At 46.9% G+C, this 16,528-nt stretch overlaps 1 protein-coding gene across 5 annotated transcripts in view; it reads right to left on the reverse strand.

Moving 5' to 3' along the window:
• The window catches only part of PXK (PX domain containing serine/threonine kinase like), a 70,238-nt gene that overhangs the window by 3,635 nt on the left and 50,075 nt on the right, over window positions 1–16,528 (reverse strand). For 3 of the 5 annotated variants that reach the window (XM_058679128.1, XM_058679130.1, XM_058679131.1), the window contains exons 8-17: window positions 15,794–15,898; window positions 15,173–15,274; window positions 12,333–12,494; window positions 11,833–11,950; window positions 10,278–10,356; window positions 8,323–8,371; window positions 7,637–7,714; window positions 7,075–7,161; window positions 5,876–5,942; window positions 3,361–3,423 (exon numbers count right to left, since the gene is read on the reverse strand). In XM_058679128.1, the coding sequence (XP_058535111.1) occupies window positions 3,361–3,423; window positions 5,876–5,942; window positions 7,075–7,161; window positions 7,637–7,714; window positions 8,323–8,371; window positions 10,278–10,356; window positions 11,833–11,950; window positions 12,333–12,494; window positions 15,173–15,274; window positions 15,794–15,898 (910 nt within the window). The remainder of the gene's footprint in view (window positions 1–3,360; window positions 3,424–5,875; window positions 5,943–7,074; window positions 7,162–7,636; window positions 7,715–8,322; window positions 8,372–10,277; window positions 10,357–11,832; window positions 11,951–12,332; window positions 12,495–15,172; window positions 15,275–15,793; window positions 15,899–16,528) is intronic. The other 2 variants (XM_058679129.1, XM_058679132.1) reach the window with 1 other exon arrangement.

Here is a 16,528-nt window from a genome sequence, read left to right on the forward strand (position 1 = left end):
GTGATCCACCTATGAAGGTGGTGAGGACAAGTGGGTGCTGGATCACCCTAGGGCAATAGTGGACTCACACGTACCCTTGGGAGACTTGAGAGCATCCCGCAGCTTGGATGAGCCACTTTCACCTCAGGCAGAGGAGGCAAGATTGTACTCATGTCCCAACCTGAGAACTATGAGGGATGCGTGAGAAAGGAGCGATCCCCATATCCCTTGGAGGTCAGCAAAGCCAATAAGAGGTCTCCCCGGGATGGAGAACTCCTCTGCTTAACACCCTTCTCCTTCATTAGACTAAGAACCCACATGTCAGCAGCAACGACGAGACTCAGAGTCATGGTTTCCAATATGAAAATATGCCAAAATGCCATGCAGTTGATTCACAGGCTTTGGAGCTGCATTTTAAGATTAATGACGGAGTGAAAATGAAGACTCTGAAGGTCATGATGAAAATGAAATGAATATCCATGAAGTTACTTAGGGTGCTTTTTTAAAGATGCTGTGTTTCATTGAAGTGTTCAGATAAGGGACCTGTTCTCAGGTCAGCCTTCCCATTTCTTTATCAAGTGATTGAGATGCCCTGGTTCCTATTTCACAGGCAGAAACAGAGCATCTTTAAAGACAGAAATCAGCATAGCTTACTTTACCGAAAATTCACGTTCAAAATGGTGCATGCTCTACTGAGAACGCAGAGAAAGAGAGAGGACACGAGTTATTATTCCGATTTTGTCTCATTGAACCAAACAGTAATAGACAATAAAACATTAGTCTACGTCATGTACCAAAGTAATTTCACTGCAAAACTAGGCTATCCTAGAATTCATTCACAAAATACCCTGGGATCATGGGCACCATCACTACTAAACAGTCACTGTCCTCCTCACATCTTCTGGCTCCAAGGCCAGTCAGAGATTGGCTTATTTATTGATAAGCACAAGGCTCCTTTGAGAAGAACCAAGAGGGTTTCCCCAGATTGCCTGCAGCTCTTCCCAAGCAGGGACTGCCTAGGGTGGAGACTCCCATCAGGAGCCCTGAGCCACCAGAAGTGGATAGGGAGTTTACCTACAGTTTTAAAACTGTTTAGAAAGAAAACAGCCACACAAACATTTCTGCCTTCTTCGAAATTTTGATCAGAATCCTGGTTAAATGGCGAATTCCAACTCTTATTTTTTTAAATTCCAACATTTCTAAGGTCTCCCCACTGCTGCTAGAAGAAACATTCCTTTCCCCCTGAGAGGTCCTGGGCAGGGTGGGGCTGACCTCTCACAGCAGGACAGCTCTGGGAAGGACAAAGGATGCTGGGCATTCCTGTGGTCCCTGTCTCCTCTGCACTGGATCTTTTCCCTCCTCCTCTTAAATAAATCCTGCTTTGCAAACTAGAGTTGTCCGCATGAAAAATTCTGTCCTGTGAGACATATGGAATGAGTAAGCCCATGGGTGTCCCATTTAGGACCTGTAGTGGTATCTTTCAGGCAAATGCTGGTGTTAGATCTTCCTAATGAGCTGCATTACAAGAAATGACCAGCAGAGGTCAGAGTATGGTTTCCGGGGCTGAGGCAATTCTGCCCCCAAACGTTAAAGCAGAAACAGAAAAGAAGTCAGTGACCCACTCACTGGGAGCCTCTCATTCCTGCCAGGCCTTGCCATGTGGGCCTCACACGCGTTCTCCTTCTCATTCCCTTCAGACGGACACTGGCAAGTTCCCGGCCCTGCCCCTGCCTTCCTGTCTGCCTTCAACTAAGTTCTTCCAGTAGCACCTTGGATTACTGAAGAGTCCTCCTCTTCTTTCATCCTCACCTCATGAAGACTTGCTACTGAAGGAGACAGCTCACATGTAAAGCACAGGTAGGGAATCTCTCCCCTTCCTCCCCACCCCCAACCCAAAAGGCTGACAAGACTGTCAATTTCCCAAGGCATTTTCAGATGAAAATGGACAGATAATGACCTGGGATCACACTGAATGCATACCACTGACATGGTCTGCAACTGACACTTCATTTGTTAAAGGAGGGTCATGAGATTCCAGACATTTCCCCCAGCATCCTTCATATGCGCAAGTGGGGTGATACTGTGGCACTATCTTCTGTAATATGCCTCAGCATGGTCTGGGCAGTAGATCTCCAGAAACATCCGACCAGCTTAACCAAGTCACCTGTGCACAAGACAGGGACATCTAGCTTCTGTCTGGATCAATGCCTGCAGTATCTACTGGCCAAGACAGACAACAACAAGAATACCATGCCCCTTTGCGACTCAACAGATCTAGGTTCTGGAATGTTCTTCAGTAAACCATCCTCTTAAGAGTTTAAACTAGTTCCTTTAGTGGAGGGTGCTGTGGAACAGATTGAGCTACTGTTGTGGGTATTTGGGGAGTGAATCAGTGATGAAAGATCGCTCCCTTTATTTGTTACTCTGCCTTTCAAATAAATTTTTTAAACAGTTCCTTTGAATTTGCTTGCTGTTGGCTTCTTAAGGGGGTCAGTGAGAACACTTGAGAGCAGCTGGATAGTGCCCTTGGTAATGCCTGTGTGCCACCTTAAGCACTGACATCATCAATTCACATATCAACACCTGCCAATAATTGTGTTTCCAAGAGCCCAACCCATAAGCTCTGAGTGGCAGAACCAGCTCCTGAGATGTCTAGAACACGTGGTTCAAGAAGTGGAAGGAAATACTAGGATTCCAATATGCTTTTAAGGGACCAAGAAAACAGGCCAAAAAGGAAAGAAGAGAGAACAGGATTATCACGCTACTCTACAGAACCACAGCTTATTGTTTAAGCAGTCCCCACCATACAGTCTTTTTTTTACATTTTTCTTACCAAACTGTTAGTATCTGATTTCATTCACAACAGTGAAACAAAGACTAAGGACAGGAAAATATTCTGGTAACTGTGTGCCTTTCAGGGCAGACAGGAGGATACTGGAAGCTCGGTGGCCACCTCACCCATACACTGAGTCATCTGAGTGGTTTCGCTCTGAACCAAACCCACACTTGCAGGTGGGCCTGCTCGGTGAACAGCTCGGGCGGGACAGGGCCTGAAGGGCATGGTGTCTGCTGGGTTTGGTGAGGTATGTACCAGGCCAAGCTTTGATCTGCGGTGCCCTTCCTGCACGAACGAAGCTTCTGAGCAGATAGGAAGCTTGAGCAAGAGGGCGGCAGGTGGCTTTGACACTAGCCTGTTCCCTGAGAACTCTGCAAGGACATCTCCCAGAGGACACAGCTCATCGGCACTCAACTGGGCGCCCTTGAGAAGGCTGTGGCTATTCACACTCCTGAAACGCATGCGCCTCAGGCTGGGCAGGGGGAAGAGAAAGAAGCCCCCAACTCCAGTTGGTGGCAAGGGATGTCCTCTGGACCCTTACTCACCTGCTGTAGAGGGTGGAGTCGGTGATGATGGGGATGTGAGAGGTGAGCTGGCCCCAGACCCTGCTAAGATAAAAACAAAACAAAGAAACAGAAAACAACAGAGAAACCTTTATGGGGACCAATGAAAGAGACCTGGAATTAGGTATAAGCTGGCACCCATGGTTGTCTGAGACTCTGCCCTTGGCACATAAACTTGGGGAACTAGGTGAACCAGTGCCCACAGGCTTTCCAACCCCTGCCCTGGCCACAGAAGGCTCATTGCCTTGGCTGCTCCCCACAGCCGGCCTGGTTGGAAACCAACTTTGCTCAGTCCACAGTTTACGTCATAGGGCAGCATTATTTATTCCAGACCCACTGTCCAGGCATGGGTAGTGGCAATGACAGTGGCCACAAATGATACAGGGGACAGAGAGGTGCAGAGTACTTATCACTCTCCAAGGGCAGGGAGAACCACCCTCTCTCCCAGACTCCACCCACACTCACTCAGCAATGTCCTCTAGAGAATGTTCCATTTTATTATTATTATTCTATCATTAGGGACATTCAATTAGAGAAGGCCAGTCTGCTTAGTGTGTAGCTTTCCTATGCCTTTACAGTAAATAAATCCTTATTTATATAAAAATAATGCCTGAAATCCCATTCAGAAATTGTATGCCTTTTGTTCACTTAATAATCTACTCCTACCTGAGAGGTTCTCAAGTTCTTAGTATTTTCTCACTACAGGGAAATCCAAAAAAATACTCTCCTAGCCTGGTCTAGAAGTTCCTATACCAGCCTCACACAGGGATTTGATGTCACCTTCCACGCACACCCAGAAGGAGGGCTGCTGTCACCCGCTTGAGAATTCATGACCAACTGCCCCAGCTGAGCTTGTTGTCCCACAGGATGTGTGGCTGCCTCATGGGTACCAGGCATGATAAGAAATGCCCTGATTAAATGACACCTGCCTCCAGCTTTAGTGCCCTTCCAATACCGTAACACTCCCTTGGCTCCTCTAAAACACGAGAGGTATTTTCCTGCAAGAGGAGGCAAAGTCCAAAGTGTCAGCAGAGCTGAGTGGGGAAAAGACGCGCCTGTGGTTCTGGCAGGGGCTGGAAGTGGTCTGCATGCTCCCAACAATACTGCCCCTGCCGAAGCGCCCAGAGAGCAGGCACATGCCTTGGAGCCTGTAGGGCACTGGCTTTGCAGGCAGGCATCCTCTCACAAATGGGGGTAGCACAGAGTCAGGCTTTTTGCCTAAGAAAGTAGCCGCTGCATGACTGTCAAATAGGCATGCCTGTTGGAGATGTGAGTCTCCGCCTAATGATGACAATGCTGGATCCGTGGAGAAACTAGACTTCCAAGCTTGACCCTAACGGCCGGCCATGACACGAGCCTGCCTCGGTCCTTGCTGGGGTCTCCCATCCTGCCTCTCCCTTATAGCTCTCCACAGTGGTGTCAACAGGATGCTCCCCCTTTTTGTGGAACCCAGGGACTTTCTCTGCCCACCCCACCCCCTGCAGCTAGCCCAGCTCTTGGGGCTGCAGCCGAACCATGTGACACACCTCCCAGGCTCTCCTGCAGTGCCAGGCAGGCAGCCTGCCTACAGATGCACAGGGAGGCTCAGGCACAGCCTGGGGACACTCTCAGTGTCCTCCTTGGCTCTTGCTTTTAAATAGGCCCTGCCTCTTCCCCGGGAGGCTGCTGGAGGGTCCTGGCTGCTTCCCCTCGGCCTTCTCACTGCCCACTACTTTTGCATCTTTGGCTTCTCTACCTCTGCTAGGACTTCCTCCTACCAAATGTCTAATTAGCTAATCCTCAACCCTGGCCTCCCTATTCTCCCCAAGACCTCCCCTTTTCAAGGCTGCTAGGACTGAGCCAAGGCTGTCAGCATAAGGGGGAAACCTTCCCTTCTCCCCATGCAACTCCACAAATTCCTCTGCTGCAAGGACAGGAAGGCCCCCTAGGATCACTCTGTGTGGCGATGATTTCCACAGAAGGTGACACTCAAACCTAAAACCGGCAAGGCAGAGCAAGGGGCAGCTGGGAGAGGCAGCAAAGGCTGCTGATGTACGATGGTGCTCTTTGCTCCATCGTGGTCTTTCTGAAATGATGCTTCTTGCCTACCCCACATCCCCCGAATCCTCCCCTTCGTCCACACATGAGGGTACATCCCTCCAAGCATACGGAGACAGAGAGCAGGGTCCACAGTCATTTCTGCTCAGCAGACTCTAGCTAGCAACAGGAGGTCTAGCATTTTGAAGTTGAATCTGTAGGTCTTCCATGGCTATGCCCCCTATGTCTTTAGCTGAGAGGGTGGCCACCTTGAGCACCTGACAACCTCTGTGCCCCTTTCCAGTGCCTGAGGGCTGAGGGTGAATGCTGCCATACTGCCGTGGGGGCGGGAACACTGTTCTTGTCCTCTGCGGTCATTAGCACACTGCCCAGCTTCCGGCCAGCAGGTGCCATGACCTCTGGACTCCCTCTAATCTCCCAGGTGCTGGAGCCCCACTGCAGTTTATAAACAATTAGTTACCTGAGTTATTGGAGTTGTGCTTTGTGGACTGCTCCTCATTATTTTCAATCCCAGATCGTTTTGACTTCTTTATGAATAAAAAGTGGGGAAGGGAGAAAGAAAAAAAATCATACACACATACAGTGAAGTTGGGAATTAGAATGAAACCACTTTCTAGGCACACAGTCAAAGACAAGGTCTTATCCAGTCTCACAACGTGAGTCGGGGAAGCAGCCACAGGCCCAGACTCCAGAGTGCTGACCTCACTGACTCAGGCAACCACTTCTTCCAGTCACAATATGCCACAAGCAAACCCAGAGAGCCAGGAAACCCCATGGTCCATTTCTCTGCTGATATTATGTGACTCCTGTTTTAAAAAGCTGCAAACTAGTCATCTGGAAATAATTCTCGTTTCAAACAGCTACAGCACAAGCTCTGTCATTTAATGTGTACTACCCTGGACTGATGTTGCAGTGCAGTGAGTTAAGCCAATGCTTATGAAGTCGGCATTCCATGCTGAAGCACCGGTTCAAGCCCTGGCTGCTCTGCTTCTGATTCAGCTTCCTGCTGATACACCTAGGAAGGCAGCAAAAGATGGCCAAATATTTGTACCTTGCCACCCACATAGAAGACCTGGCTGGAGTTCCAGGCTCCTGGCTTAGGATTGGCCCAAACCAGATCAGGCTGCTGCAACCATCTGAGGAAAAAACAAGCAAATGGAAGATCTCTCTCTCTCTCTCTCTCTCTCTCTCCTTTTCCCTTGACCACATTACTAAGTAAATCTTTTTTTTTTTTTTAAGACTTATTTATTTCACTGGAAAGGCAGATATACAGAGAGGAGGAGAGAAAGAGAGGAAGATTTCCATCCGATGGTTCACATTCCCCAAGTGGCTGCAACAGCTGGAGCTGTGCCAATCCGAAGCCAGGAACCTGGAGTTTCATCTGGGTCTCCCACGTGGGTGCAGGGTCCCAAGGCTTTGGGCCATCCTTGACTGCTTTCCCAGGTCACAAGCAGGAAGCTGGATGGGAACCGGGGTTGCTGGGATTAGAACTGGTGCCCATATGGGTTCCTGGTGCGTTCAAGGCGAGGACTTTAGCTGCTGGGCTATTGCGCCAGGCCCGACTAAGTAAATCTTCATAAATGCATTTGGAAAATGTGCCTGGTTAACTCAGAACTCTTATCATAGGTGGTCAAGGATTCAAAGGGATGCTGGTCTCACCTTTCGTGCTAAAATCTTCCTCTTTTTCCTCTCTTCCTCAGATCCATGGTGTGACTGAGCTCTTGTCAGTCTCCGATGCTGGTGAATCTTAGAAGAGATTATAACCCACCACAAAGGTCAGCACATGCTACGTCCAGCAGCTTCCTGCTCAAAGTCTTCCCCAGAAAGTTTTGCTGAATCAAATTAGTTAGACAAAAACAAAAAAAAACAATCTTTCCATGCTCAGCCCGTCTCCCTCTGTCTCAGGCCTGGATATAACAGGAGAGTATGTCAGAGGCTGAGGGTCCTCCTCACTCCCCCACTGCCTCCTGCCTTTGTTTCACAGATAAACAGAACAGGCAGGTATGTGCTGAGCCACCTCCACCGGGCAGGCCCCGATCACCAAGACAGACCACCTGTTGTGGACATGGTCGATGCCCCCCAGCCTGAGTCTCCAGGGCAGAAATGTGAAGCACCTGCCGCAGTGTGAGCCTGGATGCACAAGGTGTGGAGGGAGTCTGGTGTGCCAGAGGCCAACTGCTGCAAGCCACGAAAGGACAGCGAACAACAATGACTAAGTTACCTGCTTCTGTTCTTCTACGAGTCTCTTCTCCATACATTCTTTGGCAATTCTCAATGCTTCTTTTAACTTTGTGGGGATCTGAAAAGATAAGTGGCTGGTGACTGTAAAGTCGTGGAGTCAGTGAAGGGGCAGCTGATTGCCTAGGAGGAGGTCATCTGGAATAAAGCCAGGTACAGCTGTCCACTAGGATCCTACTCCAGCCACGTTTGGGGGGTTCAACAGGCACATCTCCGGCATGTTTTAGTAATAAACACATACAACTTAAATATGCATTTGAAATAACACAATCTTGAAAAGAGAACAACACAACTGTAGGCCTCACATTTACTGACTTTTAAACCTATTACCTAGAAACAGTAATCAAAATCAGTGTGCCACTGACATAAAGACAGACTAATGGAACAGAACAAAGGGCCTAGAACTAAACCCTTGTGTGCATGGTCAAATGATCTCTGACCAGGGTGCCAAGAACACAATGAGGAAAGGACAGGCTGTTCAACAAGTGGCAGTAGGGAACTGGTGTTATGGTTCAAAGGTTAAGCTGCGGCCTGTGGCACTGGCATCCTACATAATTGCCAATTCAAGCCATGGCTGTTCCACTTTCAATCCAGCTCCCTCCTAATGTGCCCAGAAAGCAGCAGCAAAAACAAACAAACAAACAAACAAACAAAAAAGATTTGGTTTACCTTAAACTGTGGCTTTTCAGAAGTGGTTAGTAAGACATCATTGAATAATCTGTAAAGAAAAGAAACAGATAAAAAAAGATTTTTATGAACTACTGGACTCTCAGAATAGCAGCCAAGCAGATTGTGACACCTTTGGCCCCAGAGGCCTCCCTTCCTCAGGACCCTACACCGCACCACCTCACACCGGTGCGGGGCCAACTGCAAGCTCGGGGGTCGTTTCCCCTTCATGGGCAACCTGTTTTTCTTTTTTTCTTTTAGAGGGAGGGGAAAAAGAAAGGCTGCAAATGGTAATATTCAGAAACATTGTAAACAATTTTTGGAACACACAATACATTTTTCTTTCTTTTTCCACCTTGCCTTGTAGAACTCAAGAAAGTAAAAGTGTCCACATATATTGAAAGAAATTGTCCTGATTGCAATCTAAGAGGAAAACCATTTTCTTGCTTCTCATATTTTATCGAAAAAAAATATATATGCACATATACAACAGGAGCATTTAGAACTTTCCATTCAAAAGGATGCTATTAAACAAAACAGAGAACAGGGAACTCCTAACCCCTTGGCAGAAACAGGTCATAGAATTCAAAGGGTTGGTTGGGTAGTGCCCCAGAGGATCATACCCCCTCTTGGAGACAACAAACCCATCACCAGAAGAACCCAGGATGATCTGGGACTGAGCATTTCCATCTCTCCCAGAGCTTTTCTTAGGGCTGAAGCTTACAGGGAAGAAAGTTGGAGGACTGGGACAAAAATCCAAGAGCTTCAAGATTAGCAGAGCATGAATGTGGTCTCCTGTGTGCAGGCTGCCCCCTATCCACAGGTGCATTTTGATCTATAAGTTCCTGAGGAACTGGTTTTGCTTTCAAACTAGATCTGTCTTCCCGTGTTCACACTGTTACTAATGGGTGTGTTGGTGAAATGGCACTGCTCTGTTCATGGGACAGGGGTCTGCTTCTCCTATCTAGCACAGCCCCTCTCTGGTCCTGGAAGAGCCTGGAGTAGGCCCTTTCTGAAACTCTTATGGGAGAAAACAAGTAAAGAAGCTCAAGTTATCACCACCTCCTCTGAGCTCTCTCATGCCAGCTTGCTCCTGCTGGATTTCCTGAGTTTACCTGTTCTTCGACAAGCTGGGATGGCCAAGGTACCTGTGTGCTGCATGCCTCATGGTGGGGGAAACTACAGAAACTGAATTGGCAGGAAATAGCAACAGTGTTGAGAATTGCCTGGCACACACCAGCAATCATTTCATTCAACCATTTCAGTCACTGTCTCCCTCTTACAGTTCAGGAAATTGCTTCCAGAGGACAGGAGACACGTTCAGGCTCACGCAGGCGGGCCTGGTGAAGCTGGCATCTACCTGCTTGCTGGTTTGTCTGCACTCCCAAACAAATGCTGCTTCTCCATAAAGGGACAGAAAAGGCACCTACAGGATAGGTTCCCCAAGCACCATGTCAGTTGCTCCAATAAACTGTTCCTGACCCTCTAAAAGAGAATCAGCCCCTAGCACAGTGCCTGGCACATGCCAGATGTTCACTCACTCTCAGTGAGAAAATGAACCGACAAAACCAGGAGAACCCAGAAAGTCCTGGCCCTGCTTGGGGAAAGTAGCCCTTGTGAGGTCTGTGAGCTGTAGGCTACCCAGAGCCGGGAAGTGACTGGTGAGCTCGGACAAGGCCAGGAGGGAGAGGGGCTGCCACAAACACATGCATACAATGCCAACGTGGTGACAGAGGAGAGACATGCAGCAGAATGACCCTCTAGGAAAACGGTCAGGTAGGAGTAGACCAGAGTGGAGTGGTCACAGAAGGAGGAAAGCCGAACATCAGCCAGCATGAGGCGCTTCGACTCTGCAGGGACAGTGCCCAAGTCTTTACTAGAGTATTAGGAGCTGGAACACAGCGGCGTGGTGCTTGACATGGCCGTCGCAATTATAACAACGCGCAGGAGTGACTTACGGCATCTGTAAGAGCCGGGAGACGGTGGGCATGCCATTTTTACAGGCTTCACAAGACAGCGTAGACTCCAACACGGCCACTTGAAATGAACAGATACGCATTTTAGTTCCACAGAACCATGCTGGCAAACCCACTTGGTGATGAAAAGTTTGACACTGCCTTGCAGCCACTGTCTGCAAGTTCACCAGGACAGTGTCAAAACTCCTCACACAGACAGATGGCACACGTTGGGGAGGGGAGGGCCAGCAACATTGGGGTTACCCACGACTCAGAAGAAATGCTTCAGAGACCATGTGCTGACAGAAAGCCAAAGAGATTCCAAAGATCATCTGAGAGAGGAGTCACGGTATCATTCATGAAAGTGTTTGTTGTCTTAAAGGAGAAGTAGACACTACACAGGAGTACAACTCTGAATTCGAAAGACAGCTTGCTGCCTGCCTGCTTTTATCTCAAGCCAGCTGCTGACATTTTGTCAACCTAACACTTTGGGTGCTGTAAGCAAGAGCAGCCAGACTTTTAAACCCACAGCTCACTGTTCAGTTTTGGTTGTTTAAACTCAATTCAGAATAGTCTCTGGCCCTGCCTGCCTTGTAGAGATTTGACCTGCATACCTCCAAGACTCAGCAATTCAAGAGCCTCCTGCCCTCCCCTCTCCCCCACCATGCGTTCTGGACTGACTGTAGGGGGAACGAAAGGATTCCTGGCTGATTCCACATTGGTTCTTCCTAAAGGTATCTCCCACTGCCTGCTGGGTGCCTTTATAATCTCAGGTAATGCTGGATCCAATTGGTCTAGACATCTGCACTCCCACCTGTCTGCCTGTGCCAGGCTTCTAGTGTAGGGCTCTCTTGCACCTTGCAAGTTTCACACTAGCCTTCAGTCCTGGCACCTGTCTGAGGCCTCAAGATTGGCTTGAAGTTGCCCAACTCTGGCTCCTGCAACATACTCATGTTAGCCATAGTTCTATTTCTATCTATCTGCTTTCATAAGTCTAATGCTGTTTACAGAGAATCCTCTGATGGTTTCATAGGACAAACTACCTGTATTCCTGTATTTTTGTGGAAGTATAGTCAAGGAAACTACTCAAATCTGATCTATTTTTAAATAGGGGAAGATGTTGTTACACAGTGAGCTAAGCTGCTGCCTGTAATGCTGGCATTACTTATAAGCCCTGGGATTGAGACACAGCTGGCCCATGTCTCGTCTAGCTCCCTGTGAATGTGCCTGGGAAGAAATTAAAGACAGTCCAAGTATCTGAGCTCCTGTCACCCACATGGGAAACCAAGCTGGAGCTCCTGACAGCCTTTTGGGGAGTGAACTAGCATAGCACATGGAAAATCTATTTCTTTCTGTCTTTCCCTCTCTTTCTTTGTCATTGACTTCCAAATAAATAAATAAATCTTTAAAACACAGCAACAATAAACAGCTAAATTGGATAAAAATTTGTAGCTATGGACAACAACAACTTCTTTGGGGCTATCCTGAACTCCATTAGCAAGGTGAGTAGCTCAGCTGATTAGAAGGGCCCAGAGACCCCTCCAAGCCCCGTACTGACCCACAGCCATGGATGGTGCAGGAGGGAAGGAGTCTACAGGCACTGAGTCTGGTGGTCGTCCGTAAGTCATTTCATACAGTAAGTGTCCAAAGCAGTGGACGTCCACACTTTCCAAGGTCTGTGGAAGAAAGAGAGCAGTGGCATAGTCATCCTTCAGTTAAGCTTTGGGAACTCCAATGCTCTTGTCCCAGGCCTCCATTGAGAAACTACCCCTAGAACAGGCCCACTCCTAACCCTTTCAGAACACTTTTGTGAGTACTCAATAAGTTCATGATGGTACCCTCTGGTGTCCTCCAATCAATGATTCTACTGTCTCCTTGATCTAAATGCTTGTAACTTAACCCCTGAGAAATGCAGCAATATTCCAGGGCAGAAGCATGGCCCATGGGCAAGGCCTACTCAGGATGCGCTTCTATGTTAAACACACATTTCAGCCAGAGTCATGGGCACATCTCAGAATGAACCTGTTGCATCAGTACATCAGTACTTCCACCACTTACGTTGATTTTCCGGAACTGTGAGAAGTAAGATCGGTAGAAGGAAGGCAGACCCAGTAAGGAATTCTCAAGGTCTAGCAGTCGGCAAGTGTCTCCTTCGAGCATCACGTTGGAGGCATGAAGGTGCCCATAAGGGAATCCCTTGTCATGCAGAAACTTTAAAACCTGTTAGAAAACATGCATAGGTAACATTCTCCCTATAATGTGCTTAGGTATCCAACAGCTTCAACTCTGAGTTTTGTTTTTTTGTTTGTTTATTTTTAAGGTCAATATATATTTTTAAAAGATTTATTTATTTTTATTACAAAGTCAGATATACAGAGAGGAGGAGAGAGAGGAAGACCTTCTGTCCAATAATTTACTCTCCAGGTGACTGCAACAGTTGGTGCTGCACCGATCTGAAGCCAACAGCCAGGAGCCAAGAACTTCCTCCAGGTCTCCCACGCAGGTGCAGGGTCCCTTGACTGCTTTCCCAGGCCACAAGCAGGGAGCTGGGTGGGAAGTAGAGCTGCCGGGATTAGAACTGGCGCCCATATGGGATCCTGGCGTGTTTAAGGCGAGAACTTCAGCCACTAGGCCATTGCACCGGGCCCAAGGTCAATATATTTTGAAAGATTTAAAAAATTATTTTTATTGAAAAGGCAGCTTTACAGAGGGCAGGAGAGACAGAGAGAATGATCTTCTGTTCCCAATTCATTCCTCAAGCGGCTGAAATGGCCGGAGCTGAGCTGATCCAAAAGCCAAGAGGTAGGAGCTCTGCCAGGTCTCTCATGTGGGTGTAGGGTCCCAAGGCTTTGGGCCATCCTCTACCTCTTTCCCAGGCCACAAGCAGGGAGCTAGATAGAAAGTGGAGCAGCCAGGATATAAGCTGGTACCCATATGGGATCCTGGCACTTGCAAGGTGAGGACTTAGCCACTGAGCCATCACACCAGTCCCTAAGGTCAATATATTAAAAAAAAAAAAAAAAATCAAACAAGTCACTATGGTGATTTTTAGGGGAAAAAGGTCAAATCTATCGGGTCTGGCACAGTAGTGTAGCTGCTAAAGTCCTTACCTTGCATGTGCCTGAATCCCATGTGGGTGCCAGTTTGTATCTTGGCTGCCCCACTTCCCTTCCAGCTCCCTGCTTGTGACCTGACAAAGTGGTGGAGAACAGCCCAACAACTTGGGACCCTGAACCCACATGGGAGACCCAGAAGGGACTCCTGGTCCGTGACTTTGAATTGGCTCAGCTCTGGCCACTGCAACCACTTGGGGAATGAATCAGCAGATGGAAGGTCTTTCTGTCTCTCCTCTCTGTAAAATCTGACTTTGCAATAAAAATAAATAAATCTTAAAAAAAGAAAGAAAAAAGAAAAAGAGAGAGAGAAAATCCTGGCTCCTGGCTTCCACCTATCCCAGTCCTGATCACTGTAGCCATCTGAGAAGTAACCCTGTAGTGGAAGACCTCTGTATCTCTCTTTCCCTCTCTCTCTGTAAATCTGCCTTTCAATTTAAGTAAATAATTTCTGAAAAAAAACTTTGAAGGGGTCTTGAAAAAGTTCATAGAAAATGTATATTATGGAAAAATAATGAACTTTAAAAATGTCTTCAGATTCCATTTGTTTGTAAACCTTTTGAAATACCCTGTATCATAGCACAGGCACACAACTGGAAGTGCTCATACACATAATACGGGAGAGAATTACACTTACATTGTTTTTATACTGACAGGGTTGGGGATGCACAGAGAATGTGGTCTGTAGCAGGGGAGGGCAACGTCCGGCCTGCAGGCTGTGTAAGGCCCATGAAACCACTTGGTCTGGCCCTACCAAGGCAACCACAGGCAGGACTCAAGACTTAAAATTCAGTAACTCTAGAGCAGGCTAGTTTTTAAGTTGATCATTTTGCATGGTCCACAAATGATGTTATAAATGTAAAATGGTTCTTGGCAGAAGGAAAGGATTTCCCACTCCTGGTCTAGAGGATGACTGGGGAAAGGCTTCCACTGCTGATTCTGTAGGGAGCCCTCTGGAATTGTGGGTGACATAACAAAACCAAACATTTTGCCATGGAGACAGAGATCAATACAAAATAACCTAACAGTTGGAAAATGCACAATAAAGTTCTTTAAAAAAGCAGATACTCAATCAGTCCAATAGCAAAAGATTTTGAAAATTTTTTTAAAATAACTTTAAAAAAGTAATTTTGCATTTATTTATTTAGTTAGTTTGCATTTGTTTTAAAAAGTTGTCATTTTATTTATTAGAAAGGCACAGTGACTGACCGACAGAAAAGGAAAGGAAGAAGTAAAGCAAGACAGGTCTTCCATCCACAGGTTCACCATTCCCCAAATGTACCCAACAGCTGAGGGTTGGCTGAGTCAAAGCCAGGAGGCTAGAACTCAGTCTAAGTCTCTGACATGGGTGGCATGAAGTCAAATACCTGTACCATCGCTTGCTATTTCCCAGGTGCATTAGTAGGGAACTGTAATCGGGAGTACTTCAGCTATCATCATTTGCCTCCAAGAGCAATTGCCAGCAGGAAGCTGTGTGGGAAGTGAAGGTGAGACTTGACCCCAAGTACTCCAATGTGGGAAGCTGGCGGCACAAGTGAAGTGGTGGTCTAAACTTGCTGTGTCATAATGCCAGTGCCAAGCTCTCAGAATTACGTGCATCTAAATTATTCCCACCTTCATCTCAATTACTTGCCAGAGGGGGTAAATATGACACTGAGATATTAGTGCATAAGTAATCAGACAACTTTAGCAATTTTGGATATTCCCCGAGAATTTCTCCAAAAGAATTAGGCAACTGTGGATGAAATTCAAATGTAATTTAAGCAAAAACTAAGTATCTCTTACCTCTAGTATTTGCCGTCCATATGTTTTTATTTGCTGGAGTTCAAGGCCCTGGATCTTTTTAGGATTGCAGTACTTCTTTAGGAATGGGTCCTTTGGTTTCGCCTTTGGGAAAAGACAGAGGACACATATGAAGGCAGCAAGGAAGTCAAAATCTGCACCCAGGCTCCCCGAATACGCTGGGCGCCACAGGGCCAAGGGTGCAGGGCTGCCCAATCCTCAAGAAGGATGTGGGTTTTCAACAACAAAGTGCATTTGGTCAGGTTTCTGTCCCTCTTCTAGTCCCTCTTCTGCCTGATTTTGACGTCAGCAGATTCCAACAGCTTGCATATCATTAGTACAACTTTATTAAGTACAAGACACAGACTTAAGAGAGCAGCTTACACATAATAGATGTAACCATTAAACATTCAGCCTTCCCTTCTGAAGGAAAGGAACTTTTTTTTTAACCATACTGGGTCCAGTCTTACTGCTAAAATAAAAACAAATTTTAAATAAAATCAAAACCAAAGTAAAACCTCAGGGAGTGCCCTAATTCTGGAACCTTAGGGCTAGAGCACCACACAACAGCTTTTAACAGGACTTGAGAACTTCTTCACGTCCGTGAACTTGTGCCCCAAGTACCTTGTAGATCAGATCCTTCAAAGTTCCTTTTTCATTAAACATCCTAATTAGCAATGCTGAAGACTCACTGGCTGTCGCAAAGGTAACCCGGTAGATGTAAGGATGCTGCCAAAACAAAACAAAACAAAAAAAAAATGAAATTTATACTGATTTTTTTATAGGGACCCAGGATCTCATTACATGGGAGCCAAAGCTGATTTAGTAATATATATAAATGTGGTGACATTCCCCGGCTGCATGGTATTTTCAAGTTTTAACAAGTACTTTGCCCTCCTTTAGATGTGGAGAGTGATACACATTGTGATGACACAGGAAGTGGGTAACCCATGTGGATGTGAATGTCTCTGCTTTGGCCTGTGCAGCCTCATTGTACAGGCAAAAAAAAGTAGAGAAAAGTCTGAGGTTTTAGAATAAAGGTTTCAATATTCTGTATCTGTGAATCGGTCATGAGCACAGCCAAATCTGGGACCCAACAACTTAGGACCAAGATGAACACGTCTTTGCTCACATGGCTTTCCTAGTGTTCACATTGCTATTGTGGTGCCAAGTCATTGAGCACCACAGCCAGAGAACGAGCCAAAGCAGCATCTCAGCACTTCGCTGACACAGACAGCAAGAATCCCTCCTACCCCTCACAAGTCTGCAGCACGATGATTCAGTGTCCTCACATGAAGATGCTGATGTCAACCAAGGAGGGTGGGGAAAAGATGAAGTACTTAATGTCTGGAAGCAAAG

This window comes from Ochotona princeps, chromosome 21 (assembly GCF_030435755.1).
Source record: "Ochotona princeps isolate mOchPri1 chromosome 21, mOchPri1.hap1, whole genome shotgun sequence".
Taxonomy (NCBI): Eukaryota; Metazoa; Chordata; class Mammalia; order Lagomorpha; family Ochotonidae; genus Ochotona; species Ochotona princeps.